At 41.5% G+C, this 15,956-nt stretch overlaps 1 protein-coding gene across 8 annotated transcripts in view; it reads left to right on the top strand.

Annotated features, from left to right (window-relative positions):
* Positions 1–10,877, top strand: part of LOC138945619 (RNA-binding protein FXR1-like) — a 41,554-nt gene extending 30,677 nt beyond the window's left edge. For all 8 annotated transcript variants that reach the window (XM_070317083.1, XM_070317086.1, XM_070317082.1 and 5 more), the window contains one exon: positions 117–10,877. In XM_070317083.1, the coding sequence (XP_070173184.1) occupies positions 117–604 (488 nt within the window). In that variant the 3' untranslated portion in view covers positions 605–10,877. The remainder of the gene's footprint in view (positions 1–116) is intronic.
* The last annotated feature ends 5,079 nt before the right edge of the window (positions 10,878–15,956 follow it).

The following is a 15,956-nucleotide window of genomic DNA, read 5'->3' as shown; positions in this document are numbered from 1 at the left end:
CCCACATCCACTTATGAGTTTAGTGTCAGAATGTATATGCCCCAATATGTTTTAGAAGCAAAATGTATAGACATGGCTGTCGTAACAAGTCGTAATCTAACATTGCTCTCTTTCAGATGATCGCCGTCGAGACAGGAGGAGACGGCGGCGGAGGAACAGGATACGGGGCACCAACAGCGCTGCGTCGGGCACAGAAACAGACACCAGCGTCTCCAACTACCGCTCTGACCGGGGAGCCAGACAGGGGGAACGCGGGGGGAGGGGCGGCCAGAACCCCAACCGACCCCCAAACCCGGTGAAGGAGGAGGGTGGCGCGCCATCGTTAGCCAACACGAACGGGGGTGCACCTCGCAATCCACCTCCGACGACAAACGGGGGAGGTGGGGAGGACGGGTCTGCCAAGGGCTCCAAGTCGGACAGTCAGCAGGTAGTGCCCAAAGAGCAAAGGCCAGCCCGCCGGCCCCCTCCCACCCCCTCCTCCTCCTCCACCGCACAGAACAAAGCTGGCCCACCCCAGCTGAGTGGTAGTGACTCGGACAGTAAGGCCAAAGTCAAGGTGGGCATAGTGCCCAAACCCAAAGAACAAATTGTCAACGGGGAGTAGACTGGTTCTGCTTAGTAGCGTGTGATGTCAGTGTGTGTGTGTGTGCGTGACAGGTTAGCAGTGTGTGTGACTGTGTAGTGGTGTGTGCGTGATTTGTGGAGTAGTGTGTGAGATAGTACAAAAGCTGCTGAATGAGCGGTCTTCTGCGGGACAAGTTGTACAAGAGCGGCGAGCGAAGGAAAAGTGGAACAGAGCGTCAGACTGTGAAGGAAACATCAACAGGATTGGCACTTTGGCTGCAGAAAATCTCTTGTGTGATAGTGACAGTTCAAATCGGCTGTGTAGTTGTGGGTGTGTTTAAATATTCTAAGTTGCGTGTGCTTTAGATCAAGGTTGTGTCAGCGTACAAGGAAATACTGCTGCGGACTGGACCGCTACTTAAACTGCCATTTTGTCTGTGTGAATGAGGAACAACATGTGAGAGTGAACTATAAGAATCGTGTTCTTGTGCATGTGCAAGAGCCTAGTTTCTGCCATAAATTTAGATTGGCATGAGCTCAGCCTCAGAGGTGACGTTCCGTTGTCGGCTCATTTTGCGAGATCTCTGTGCCGCTGTAAGGCTGGAGAGTGCAAGTGCCAAAGATAGCTATTGCGTAGTGAAGGCTTGAGGTCGTTAGTCTAGTGCACCCACACTTCCCTGTCTCCCTGACAATTGCTTGACATTTTGCCTGCTGCTGACAAACTTGATAACTGGAAAATTGCTCCGGTCTTTGCAAGAGGCAAGTTGACGTAAGTTAGTTACTTTGGGTGTTTCGAGATGGTAGAGACTTGTGCCCAGAGAAGCTGAAGGTTAAATTCTGACTGCATTTCCCAAAATGAGATTCTGCTCCAAGCACTTGAATGCTATGCTGAAACAGTCAGAATGTTCAGTTACGCTTATCTTTGCATTGCATAAGGTGTCCAAGGCTAGTTTGGGATAAATAGTGAACTGCCGGTGCCCTTTGAACAAACTGACGTTGACCTGCCTCTTGCACTGCGCCCCTCGAAACAAACATGACTGATGACTTATATTGGACTGAGAATGGAACCCCCCACACTGAATAACGGAAACAACATACAATCACTTGAGGTGAGAGACAGTCCTCAAGTTGGTCACCCTGTGACCTCCATGGATATGAGAGCATTTGCTTGGTCACACCGAGTGACTGACTGACTGTCAAACTGAAACTGCCAAGTCCACCAACTGACTTGGATCGCATGTGACTTACTTACCAATATGAGATCAAGCTTGCGAGCTTCATCTGAGACGAGAAAATGAAGGACATTTCAACAACAGCAAGGAAAGACCAACTATGCTCTCACTCGGTTAAACATTTTCGCGTCTCCTTGTACATGATTTCTTTTATTTTTCTCTCTTCTTCATCTCTTTCAAAGTTTTTCTTGAACAAGTATTTCACAAATGAGTTTTGGTGTTTTTGTGCATTTTTGAAAGTACCTGCACATTTTTTGGATATTTTTGACTGTTTTGGGAAGTATGTCTGTACTTCTCATCTCTTTCTTTTCCATGCACACTTTCTTCTGTGCACAACACTTGAAATTGTTGGCCAAGGTTTGGTCTTGGCTTTCTCTTTTTCGATTGATACTTTTTGGTTTTATGGGTTGATGGTTGCTCTACTTCAGCCGTCGTTTTTCTCCTCGTACACAGTGTGTGTGCGTGTACAACAGTTAATGTGAACTGTGAGGTTAATTGTTTGACAGATCCACTCATTACAACATTGTTGTAAAAATGATCACAGGTTTGGGTCAAGTTAACCTAACACAAAATATTTGGACAGTGCTTGCAGTTACATTCAGCAAAGCACGAATGCATGGTCTGTGACTGGTTCTATCCAATCCTAAGGAACAAAGTCCGTGCTTATTCCTTTTTTTTTTTTCTTTTTTTTTTTTTATATAAATATTGCCTTGATGGAAGCAACATTTGGTGCCAACATTAGATTTTTAACAAAGTTTTGTTTTGACTCATGCAAAAAGCTGTTGTTTTAGTAATGATTTTCTTCCCTATAAGTTCTTTTGAAAGCGCCAAATGTTGCTATCTCTCATGAGCAGCCAGTTTGCAGTGAAAAGTTGGCGTATCCAACTCCTGAGTTCTGAGGAACAGACTTGCAAACACCAGCGAACTTAAATGAGCGAACACGCCTAAGCATCAAGAGAAAGAAACCGGAACAGGATTTCTTTTGACATGATCATTCTGTGGCTATGTACACTTCGAATCCCATACTGGGTTAACATCTCTGTGGAGTGCTAAAAGGACGTTCTGTGCCAGGCAGTTTTTCACCTGGTCAAAGGATTGTGCTGTAATATCTAGCACCCCCGGATGTTTCTGAGTTGTATTTGGGAACTGTCATCTTTTCAGACTCACCACCTCATGGAAACTAGCTGAGATAGGGCCAAATATAGTACTGCACAAATTCACTGCAATTCCTTCTGGAAAGGAGAGGGAAGAAACTTTGTGAGCATCTTCTGCTATGTCATTACTGCTGTGAAGATGTGATTTGATTTTCTAGACCAGGTGTAAGGCCATGGAGGCATATTCTTGCTAATTGATTAGGCAAATTAACTGCAGATTAATGTAGACGGAAACTTAGCATATTGGTGGAACTTTGAACTTTTGACAGTACTTGCAAAAACTCAAAGAATTGTATTGAACTTGATGATACGTTTTGGTTGAGAAAAGGTTTCTGTTTATAAAGCTTTGTGTAATCTTTTATTTTTGCTTTAGAAGTTTGATTTTTTGCAAAGTAATGTTAATTCTTTGTGTTGTACAGGGTTGAATATTGAACATGTTTTTAAAAAGAAAGAGACACAAAACGTGTGTACACAAAGATGTGAAAACTGTCAAATACGGTCACTGGACTTAGCGGACACTCGCAGAATACGGACAGTCAGTCTCGGCACGGAATGCTTTACACTGTAAAACACCTGTACGTTACGGCCACCTCGGCATTACGGACGCGGACACGTATTTTGGGTCCATAATAAGTCATATACCTGCTAAATACGGACATCCACAGCAAGCTGGGAAGTTCGATCGACGAAGAAGACGATAAATCGATCAGTTGATATTATTCGGTATCTGAGCAGCTCTCGCAAGACACGCTTTTTGTTATGCTTTGAACATCGCGAGAACTTCGAACCTTGGCTTGTGCAGCTCGCACGAGATCGCTGTACCGCATGCTTTGCTATGCTCTGAAGTTTGCGAGAGATTACGAGAGCTTGGAATACCGATAGAGTCTATTCTTGGTGAGTGTTTTAAGTCGACGCATTTGATTGGCTGCTAGAGTTCCAAGGCAGCCAATCCAACGCGTGGAACGTCGGCGGAACGGAAGTGAAAGTGTCTGGTCCCAAGGGTGTCCTTATTTGACAGGTTTTACTGTATCGCTTTATGGCCATAGAAAATAAGACTTCACAACTTTCATTGGAATGTAGAGTAAGTCATTGTATTGCCAAATAAATGAACAGCAAATATAACATCATCTTTTTTTCTTTTTCTTTTTACACAAGACATAAAATATACTTTTTTTTGGGTTAGAAGATGATTTCAGGTCTTTTTATGTGTGAGTGTGAAAACTAAAATCACAGCTTTTGACTTCTTTGTAAAATATGTGATGCATGTTGATTTTGTACTTTAAATAGACTTTTTTGATCTAAAGTTAGATTGTGTCAAAGCTTTAGTTTGAAATACTGAGTTTCCATTAGTGCATTTTTACACCCTTTGACAAAGGGGTCAGTGCACCATGCAGAATCTAATGAAAACAAGAGGCGAAGCCTTCAAGGCTCACGTAAGAAATCGACAAACAGTAACACAAACTCAATCACTCCGTCACACACACACACACACACACACACACACACACACACACACACACACACACACACACACACACACACAGTAAGCATAGGTGAAACTATATGCAAGAAAGCGAGACCCTGGATCTGCCAAGAAGTCTCGGCCCGCTCACAATAACAATGACCGAGACTTTCAGTAATTCCTTTGCGTGACGTCTAACCCTCTTACGTCATAATGTGACGTCTTCAAATAGTTTCTATCACACACGTCGAACACTTTTGACCGAGACTGACGTAATCCATAGACTCGGAAATGTTAAAGTTTCTACCACAGACATACACACATACATACGCACGCACGCACGCACGCACAGACAGACAAAGTTTATCATCGCATAGGCTACACTTACGTGAGCCAAAAATCAGTTGTGTACTGATGAGAATGTCTGTGGTGCCATCGTTAACAGAGTATCGTCTAAATGAAAGTTCAGTATTTTGTAGAAATTGTATCATTTCAAGCACTTTTTATCTTTGAAAGTTGAACACAAAAATATAAAGAAAGTAATTTGTAACATGTTCTCGTGTTTGTGGGCTTGTCGCTTTGTGTGAGCGACTAAGTCTTTTAGTGTGTATTCTCTTGTGTACCACAGTAGTTAGACTTGTGTCATGATATTGGTTGGAGATTCATTGTAGTTTGTGTAAAGTTCCAAGTGTTTCGGATTTGATTACCATGTTTGGCTCATTGATGACAAAAGCCCTGAGCGTTGATCCCGATCACGTTTCAGGCAAACCCATGAAAAGTTTGCTGCACTGCAACTTTGACTATCACTGGACTGTCTATTCAGTTTCATTGTACATAAACAGTTCTGACAGCCAGGTTATTGGGCAGGGTTATTTCGTCCTGATGAAATTGTTTCGGATTCAGAGAGAGACAGACTTACACCCGTTGCCTGTAAGCGCCACTTTTGTAAATTAAGCCTCTTTCTTCAGAGATTTCTTTTTAAGGTCAATTTTGCTGAAATGGCCATAAAGGTTTGGCAGTTTGCAGAAGATTAGGTCCGTCCTTAACATAAACTTTACCCCAATATGCGGAAATGACAGCAAAGTTGTTGACAATTTGAAATTAATTCTATTTTTCATGTTAGTGCCTGTTGATGCCTAACAACATCCCTGTAGTTAGAAAAGAAAGAGAAAAGCTCGATTTTCAAGTTAAATTCGGTTGAGATTCAAACTACGCTTTTCAATGAGGTCTTTGAATTCAATTTGGAATAATCAGGAAAAGGTGAAAGTGGCATCCTTTGAAGAAGAGGGGGGGGGGGGGGGGGTAAATAATAGAAAGTTTGTCAAGCTGTTTCTCTTGGTTTATTTTCCAAAGCAGGGTTATTTCATTTTGATGAAAATAAACACCAAGAATTTAGAGTAGCAGATTTTGTTTCATGCAAGTTGTTACTGAGCAGTGAGTTCCGCAGTTCTCAGCCTTCTCTATTTTTAGTCCAAAGTCACTGACAAGATGGCTCCAGGGGTTCTAATCTCTGTACTTCCTGCCACAATAACCTGGCCATGTTAGTCCAACTGACGACACTTTGAACAAATTGAGCATGTTAAAGCGTACATGTCTTTTCGTGAGGCAGATTGGACAGCTACTCTGGTGTGGATTTGGGCAGGCAAGCATGTGCAGCAGAATGTGTAACAGCCCTGAGAATGTTGCATGGAAAATGGGGGCCAGCATTGCTACATTCTGTGTTACAGAGATGGTGTATCAGGTTTTGGTTTTGAATCAAGTGGGTGGGCGAGGAGATTTCTAAATGATCTTTTTTTTTAACTTTAATTTGAATCAGTTGAGGGGTACATGTTGTAATGAGTACTCGTGAATAATTTAATTTTAAGGGGGGGGATTACCTGTATAAAACTGTTGACTGAAACAGGATGGAGGAGAGGGATAGAAGGCCGAACTGTGGATGAAGGAGGTAAAGAAACACAAAACTTTGATAAAGGCAACTGCTGGGATTTAGGCCATATTTTTTCTTGTACACTTGAAGAAAGAGTAGTAAGAAATGCTGGTGCGCTTCTTTCCTCAGTGTGACCTGCTTGCTCAAACCCAAACTGGCTAAACTGTCCGGTCGGCCAACAGTCAACCACAACACCGTTAAATCATTGCTATGCTGTCGAGAATGTTCAGGCTGAAAAACAAAACAAAAAAGCACATGCTGGTCTGTACCGTGGCTTGATGGCAGTATGGAGACTGTTTTATTTCATTGTCAATGAGGAAAGGAGTACTGGTCTATACTGTGGCTTGATGGCAGTATGGAGACTGTTTTATTTCATTGTCAATGAGGAAAGGAGTACTGGTCTATACTGTGCTGTCTGATCACCTGGCGGCACAGAGGCATATAGTATCGCAGGTCAGCAATTTTGTCTCTTTAATGCGCTGTTCCTTGACTAACCAGAGCTGAAAGAGTGCGCGAATTGTCTGCCAGCCAGTCATGTACGGTCTCTGCTCTACTGCCAGGACAAGCCAGAAATGTATGTGTTTTGCTGACAGACCATAGAGAGAAGTTACTCCTTAGGGACATGCACGCTGGTGTATCAGAGACAGTGATCAGTCTGTACTGTTTCGTCTCATAAGTTGGCAGAGATATTTGTGACAGCTAGCGCTCTGGAAACCAACTGCACAAAAACATGCTCACAGGGTCCCAGATTTTTCCCAGAGCTCTGTCATTCAAGGTTTGTATCAGTGGTTGACACCTTTGAGTTTCTGTCTGAAGATTGGTACTGACTACTAGCCTGCTCTGAGAACCCTCCATGCATTTCTATGTGTTGTCATTTTCGATGAGTAATAGGGACATGCTGTATGAACATGTACAGGGTTCTCTTGACTTGCTAACTCGACACCTTGCTAACTCAACACCACTTGATACACTAAAGTTGTGGCATGACTGTATTCATTTTTGACAAACTTGCTTTTGACTTGATGTGACAGCATTTTTATTTGTGTACATACTAAAATTAGTTTTTTACCAGTCGAATCTAGCGGTCTGACTGACAACAAGGCTGGTTTGTGACACCACCAACCAGAATCGTGACATTGCTTGTCACCATGGATATTTTGAATTTTCAAGAGACCCGTTTTGTGATGGGGAAGGGTGAGAACTAGGATGATAAAAGGTTGCCAGACCACCTCATTTGTTTTCTCAACCTGACATTAAATGTAGCCATTTTCACAGTATATTCTTTTCATGGGGATCTTTTTGAAACATGCATTTTGAACTGAAAAGTGGTCTAAGCTAGTAACTAATTTCAGTTGGGTTAATGGGGCTGAACGAGTACCATCTTGAAAATGTAGCATGCGCTGGTTTGGGAATGCTCTTTCAAAAGTGCTCAATGTTTTTAAATGCACAAACGCTTGATAAAACAGTAAGTTGACATGTTCAGAACTGAATATTCCAGATTGAGTTGTGTGTGGCATGCAACGTTGAAATTCAGATTTAACGCCACCCGTGGCAGCACAGGCCAATAGGGGACATGTATTGTTAATACGTTTTCACTATGGTATGTAAAAGTCACGATAATGAATAACAAGTCGCGTAAGGCGAAATTACTACATTTAGTCAAGCTGTGGAACTCACAGAATGAAACTGAACGCACTGCATTTTTTCACAATGACCGTAGTCCGCCGCTAGTGCAAAAGGCAGGGAAAGTGACGAGCCTGTTTAACGCGGTAGCGGTTGCGCTGCGCTGCATAGCATGCTTTACTGTACCTCTCTTCGTTTTAACTTTCTGAGCGTGTTTTTAATCCAAACATATCATACCTATATGGTTTTGGAATCAGGAACCGACAAGGAATAAGATGAAATTGTTTTTAAAACTATTTCGGAAATTTAATTTTGATCATAATTTTTATATTTTTAATTTTCAGGGGTTGTTTTTAATCCGAATATAACATATTTATATGTTTTTGGAATCAGAACATGATGAAGAATAAAATAAAAGTAATTTTGGATCATTTTATATAAAAAATAATTTTAATTACAATTTTCAGATTTTTAATAACCAAAGTCATAAATTAATTTTTAAGCCTCCATGCTGAAATGCAATACCGAAGTCCGGCCTTCGTCGAAGATTGCTTGGCCAAAATTTCAATCAATTTGATTGAAAAATGAAGGTGTGACAGTGCCGCCTCAACTTTTACAAAAAGCCGGATATGACGTCATAAAAGACATTTATCGAAAAAAATAAAAAAAACGTCTGGGGATATCATACCCAGGAACTCTCATGTAAAATTTCATAAACATCGGTCCAGTAGTTTACTCTGAATCGCTCTACACACGCACAGACAGACACACACACACACACACCACGACCCTCGTCTCGATTTCCCCTCTATGTTAAAACATTTAGTGAAAACTTGACTAAATGTAAAAATGAACAATGCACAAACAAACCACACAAAAACAACGGAACAGTGTTGTCAGCGGTTTTTGAGCTTATTGAAGGCAGCAAAAGGACAGGAGAATAATAGTTAATAAATCCTGGCCGTTGAACCTAGTCTGGCAACCTGACCCATCATGATCAGTTCTCCCTTGATGTGTCATGTTCATTCAACCAAACTATTTGGAATGGCACAACCCATGTTACAGTTGCACAAGTGTATTTAATATTGCTTGGTTTGGTTTTGCAGACCAAAAGTGCAGGTCTATCAAAGACTGATGCAGGTTGTACTAGTTGTAAATGAGCACTGCACCCAGACAATTGGTGGTGGGGGGTCGTCATGCCTGATTTTTTTCATTGATAAAACATAATGGATTCCTTATTTTGTTAGTACTACAGTAATGATTGGGAAATTGTTGGTCTATGGTGCTTGAAGTCATGATGCAAGAGTACAGTACTTTGCAAGCTAGCTGGCTTTGGATTGTTTTCAACAATTATATTTCAATAGGGAAATGTTTGAACTAACTAAAAGAGTAAGTAGGATAGAACTTATTTTCAGGGATGAGATGCTGAAATGCTTGGTGCAGTGCTCATTTGCTTACTGGTCGTTAATGACATCAGCACTTAGTGCTTTTGTGAACAAGAAACAATTGACAAGTGGCTCTATCCCATCTCCCCCCTCTCCCCGTCGCGATATAACCTTCACGGTTGAAAACGACGTTAAACACCAAATAAAGAAATAAAGGAAAGAAAGAAAGACATCAGCACCCTTGCTACCCTCCCCATCACAACAACAGGCACATGTCGGGACATCATTTTGACAAGTACCGTATGTGAAAGACACATACTCCTGTTCAGCCAGACAGTGAACTGATTTCCACTTACTACTGCAGTGTGTGCATGTGTGGGTAATGCTTCTGACTTAAGCTGGACATGTAGATCATACAGCTGGACATGTAGATCATACAGCTGGACATGTAGATCATACAGCTCTTTGAGTCATCGCTATGGCTGCACCCAGTCACTACTGATAGCTACAGGTGGACCTCTCTGTAACTTGATGGCATGCAGCCTGGTATGAACGGTGGAGACAAGCGGATAATAATCAGTCACAGTTTTCTATGTTCATTTGAACAAATTAGATCTCATTTACTACCATAGAAGATGTGACTCCATTGAAGACTTGGTATAAAAATTCTTGTGGATTTCTTGTTTAATTTATAAAGAAAAACATATCTTTGGAAAGCATATCATTGGGTGGAGTTGCTGTGCTTGTCATGACCATTCTGGTGTATAGAGGTCCACCTGTAGCAGACTACCATCTATGGTTGTGGCAGGGAATTGAATGCACCTTGGGTGCCCCGTAGACTTGAGTGTCAGTTGAAAGAGAAAGGGACCCTGATTGACATGTTGATTTGTAGAGGGGTAATTAGTGAAAGTGATCATTGCTGACATGTGTGAATAGGTCAGTGAACTAAAAAAGGCAATTGTCCATGGTTGTACAGATATTAACGGTCAGTGAACATATTGTGCAATGTGTGTGTCATGTACAGCTGTGAGAAGTTACTCCAACTGTGAAGGATTAGTGACCATAAAGAACAGTACAAGTTGACCACAATTGACCAACATGTAATAATACAGTGTAGGGCATAACTAACTGTAAGCTTTCAAGAGGGTCTAAGAGTCATAGTAGAAAAATAATAACCACGGGAACTGACCATTGTTAACAAGATGCATACATAGACAGCTGAAACGGATAAAGATAAGAAATGTTGTGCTTAAAAAGACAGAATAATATACCAAATATCGCGCAAAGAGACACAGGAGAATGTAACAGGTATTGTGCAAAGAGACAGAGGATAATATAAGAAATAGAGTGACGGTGGTTGGCATTTAAAGAGACTAGGGTTCATGTTGTTCTGGTCAGACCTGCAGCTTAGTGTCATTGCAGTTGTTGAGCAACAGGTTTGTGGCCAATCGGTTTGCTTTGATTACTGTTTATGTTGGTTGTTCTGTTGTTGTTGTGTTTTTATAATAAATTGATGCTGTGTATAATTAACTGATGGAATTTTCTTTCCCTCTGTGTGGGTGTGTGTGTATGACACTTGTGAGTGCAGGCGTGTGTGTTTTTCTGAACGCAAATCAAGACTTCAACAAATCAAATGCATACATACAGTGATAAAACTGTAGACAAGCAAGTGCTTGTAATAATTGTGATAACTTTCAGTGATAAGTACGGATTTGACGCTGACAGATTTTGTTTGTTAGCACAACAATGATGTAGAAAATCACTAACATTCATTTTCTGCTAGGCTTGGATTTTCATGCAGACAGTAACGATGTTTTTCAGTTACTGAGCTAGTCATTGTTTTGGAAAGTTGAGGTATGCTTTAGGCTCCCCCCGCGGGTTAGGGGGAAGAATTTACCCGATGCTCCCCAGCATGTCGTAAGAGGCGACTAACGGATTCTGTTTCTCCTTTTACCCTTGTTAAGTGTTTCTTGTATAGAATATAGTCAATGTTTGTAAAGATTTTAGTCAAGCAGTATGTAAGAAATGTTAAGTCCTTTGTACTGGAAACTTGCATTCTCCCAGTAAGGTAATATATTGTACTACGTTGCAAGCCCCTGGAGCAAATTTTTGATTAGTGCTTTTGTGAACAAGAAACAATTAACAAGTGGCTCTATCCCATCCCCCCCCCCCCCCCCCCCCCCTTTTCCCCGTCGCGATATAACCTTCGTGGTTGAAAACAACGTTAAACACCAAATAAAGAAAGGAAGAAAGAAAAGGTCTTTAAAGAGAGGTTCCACTGTGCTCGGCGTTTGAGACTTACCCTTTCCCGGAACAAATTAAGTCTTGGATACTTCCTAAACCTTTGCAAAACTCAGATGGTAAGGCTGCAACTAGTGAAAATGTGTGTTTATGGGAACGTTGTAAATAAAAAAAATCTGTTCGTTTGTTTGGCAATTTCTGGAGCATACAACTCGCCTAAAGCATACTTTCTTTTCTTTTCTTTCTTTGGTGTTTAACGTCGTTTTAAACCGTTCAAGGTCGACGGGGAAAGGGGGGGGGATGGGATAGAGCCACTTGTTAATTGTTTCTTGTTCACAAAAGCACTAATCAAAAATTTGCTCCAGGGGCTTGCAACGTAGTACAATATATGACCTTACTGGGAGAATGCAAGTTTCCAGTACAAACTTAACATTTCTTACATACTGCTTGACTAAAATCTTTACAAACATTGACTATATTCTATACAAGAAACACTTAACAAGGGTAAAAGGAGAAACAGAATCCGTTAGTCGCCTCTTACGACATGCTGGGGAGCATCGGGTAAATTCTTCCCCCTAACCCGCGGGGGGTTTTAAAGACCTCAGACGTCTGAGAAAATAAGGCCTTGAAGGTGAGGGAGTAAACAAAATGGAGGTGACTTTACAGACGTTATAAAAAACAAGACTCTGTGAAGGACTTTGGTCATATAAGGGGAGGGGGCCTTGAAGGGGGAGGGGGTCAGAAATGACTGAGTCTGTCCCTAAATGAGCACTCCATTGAGCAAGTAGCTGAGCACCGTTTACTGGGACTTACTGTTGATAATAATCTCAAATGGCAGACTCACATCAATGGAATCTGCAAAAAAATTGCTAAAAACCTGTTTCTTTTGTCAAAGTTACAAAGCATTATTAATCTAGACACAAGAAAACTATTTTACAATGCCCACATAAAACCCCATATTGATTATGCTTCCATAGTATGGGACGGGTGTAGTGAAGTTCACTTGAAGAAGCTGAACTCGCTCCAGCGTAGAGCTGCTAAACTAGTTCTGCCCAGTCCATCTCTTTCTACAAAGGAAAAGATGAAAAGTATGGGGATGTTAAGCTTAAAAAAGCAGCTTTTGTATAATAAATGTTCATTAATGTATAAAGTCGTCTATAAGGACGCCCCAACATATCTTATACAACTCTTCAATTCATCTCCGTCATATTATTCAAACACTCGAAATAACCTTGCCTTGTCAAGGCCCCGCATCGATTTGTTTAAAACTAGTTTTTCTTATTCTGGTGCGTTCCTTTGGAATTCACTACCTGTAAATATCAAGTCATGTCTGTCATTATCTTCTTTTAAAAGACAGCTCCGAAAGCACCTCTCTAACGACTAAGTCGGTGTACACTTTGTGCGAGTGTGTGTGAGGATCTGTAAAAGAGAAAGTGTATAGTATGCTTCCATTAACAAACACACTTTTGAATTTTTAATTTTTATTTTGTTATACCTTTCCCCATTGTTAATTTTTTTTTATTTTTATAAATTCTTCATATTTGTTCTTTGTTTCATGTGTGTATTATAGTAGGGACTAGCTGTAAGAAAGGACCATATGGACCTAATGCTATCATCCCTCGGTAATAAAGTTTTCGAGTTCGAGTTCGAGTTCTCTCTCTCTCTCTCTCCTCTCTCTCTCTCCTCTCTCTCTTTCTCTCTCTCTCTCTCTCTCTCTCTCTCTCTCTCTCTCTCTCTTTCTCTCTATCCCTCTCTCTCATTCTCTCTCTCTCTCACACACACACACACACACACACACACACACACACACACACAGTTTACACGGGGACTGTGTTCCGCCTTATTTTAGCTGGGACCTTTGTTACTCCCGTTTTCAGCTGGTACTGGTGTCAATCAAACGTAAGTGTCTGCACTAAAGTACAAACTATGCCTTCTAAAAAACTCATATCCGGAAACGGATGGTTTTATTAATAACCTAAGTAATTTGTCTGTCTAATGCTGGGGTGGGTTTTTTCATCTGACTAGGTTTATTATTTGACCCGCATCGGCTTGAAATACTTGCGGAATTTCGCTTTTTGGGCACAAAAGCTGAACAAAATGAAACAAGTTGCGTAAGGCGAAATTACTACATTTAGTCAAGCTGTGGAACTCACAGAATGAAATTGAACGTAGTCCGCCGCTAATGCAAAAGGCAGTGAAAGTGACGAGCCTGTTTGTCGCGGTAGTGGTTGCGCTGTGCTTCATAGCACGCTTTACTGTACCTCTCTTCATTTTAACTTTCTGAGCGTGTTTTTAATCCAAACATATCATATCTATTATGTTTTTGGAATCAGGAACCGACGAGGAATAAGATGAAAGTGTTTTCAAATTGATTTCGAAAATGTAATTTTGATCATAATTTTTAATTTTTTAAATTTTTAGAGCTTGTTTTTAATCCAAATATAACATATTTATATGTTTTTGGAATCAGAAAATGATGAACGTAAATTTGGATCGTTTTATAAAAAAATTTTTTTTTTTACAATTTTCACATTTTTAATGACCAAAGTCATCAATTAGTTTTTAAGCCACCAAGCTGAAATGCAATACCGAAGTCCGGCCTTCGTCGAAGATTGCTTGGCCAAAATTTCAATCAATTTGATTGAAAAATGAGGGTGTGACAGTGCCGCCTCAACTTTTACAAAAAGCCGGATATGACGTCATCAAAGACATTTATCGAAAAAATTAAAAAAATGTCCGGGGATATTATACCCAGGAACTCTCATGTCAAATTTCATAAAGATCGGTCCAGTAGTTTACTCTGAATCGCTCTACACGCACACACACACACACACACATACACCACGACCCTCGTCTCGATTCCCCCTCTATGTTGGATTGGATTGGATAAGATTTACAGTCCAGTGAGGTTACCCTCATGGAAATTCGGGCTGCTTTCTCCCCGGGGAAAGCGAGCTGCCATACATACGGCGCTACCCATATTTTTTTTTCCTGCATGCGTGTATTCATGTTTCCTGAGAATTAATGCCGTGTGAGATGGAATTTTTTTTTTATACTTTATTCCAGGTCCCACGGGTATTTGATGGACATATACAATGCCTATAGATACAATTTTGCCAGGAAAGACCCTTTTGTCAATCGTGGGATCTTTAACGTGCACACCCCAATGTAGTGTACACGAAGGGACCTCGGTTTTTCGTCTCATCCGAAAGACTAGCACTTGAACCCACCACCTAGGTTAGGAAAGGGGGGAGAAAATTGCGGCCTGACCCAGGCCTGAACACGCAACCTCTCGCTTCCGAGCGCAAGTGCGTTACCACTCGGCCACCCAGTCCATTAAAACATTTAGTCAAAACTTGACAAAATGTAAAAATGATAAGGAATGGTATCATTTTATAGCTTTTCTGTATCATAAGTTTGTTCTATAGTTTCTTGCTGTTATGCTGATGCATTTTCCCGACCCTGCTTCAAGGCTTTGAGGCACGAGAAGTAAAACCAAAACCGATATCAGTCGAGTTTTGTTCCGCGCTGGACACCCATGTGTTCCGAGCTGGACACCTCATGTCGACTGAAAGTGTTCCGCGCTGGTCCCCTTCTCAGCTGAGATTCGAATTTCGTGTAGCCACATTTAACGCTTTTTCAGGGATTTTCTCAACAGATGGAGGTGTCAGCTGTTATCCTGGATAGTTTTCTGGATGTCAGCAGTGAGGTAGAGGTTGCCTCAAGCACAAGTGCTGGTCTGCCACTGACGTCAACCCCTAAGCGGCCACAACCGGAACGTACTGAACAGCTTTGCCCGCATTGTGGAAAGAGCTACGGTAACACCAGAGCTCTAACAAGACACATGAGACTGCACCATGAAGACAGTGACCGGCACGGTTGGCCTAGTGGAAAGGCGTCCGCCCCGTGATCGGGAGGTCGTGGGTTCGAACCCCGGCTGGGTCATACCTAAGACTTTAAAATTGCAATCTAGTGGCTGCTCCGCCTGGCGTCTGGCATTATGGGGTTAGTGCTAGGACTGGTTGGTCCGGTATCAGAATAATGTGACTGGGTGAGACATGAAGCCTGTGCTGCGACTTCTGTCTTGTGTGTGGCCGCGCACGTTATAATTATGTCAAAGCAGCACCGCCCTGATATGGCTCTTCGTGGTCGGCTGGGCGTTAAGCAAACAAACAAACAAACAAACAAATGAAGACAGTTGTAGTTTTTGTGGCAAATCTGCCACAAGCACTTTAGAGAGGCATCTCATTTGCACGCACATACAAACTCTGTCAATCTAAAAACCAAACCATACTTGTTTTCAATGCAAAAAGAAATTTGCTGACAACAGTAATGTCAACCCCAACAGGCACAGGTGTATAGCTATAA

The sequence above is a fragment of the Littorina saxatilis genome, linkage group LG13 (assembly GCF_037325665.1).
Source record: "Littorina saxatilis isolate snail1 linkage group LG13, US_GU_Lsax_2.0, whole genome shotgun sequence".
Classification (NCBI taxonomy): domain Eukaryota; kingdom Metazoa; phylum Mollusca; class Gastropoda; order Littorinimorpha; family Littorinidae; genus Littorina; species Littorina saxatilis.
The sequence above is the reverse complement of the archived record's forward strand: the minus strand, read 5'-3'. Positions and strand labels throughout refer to the sequence as shown.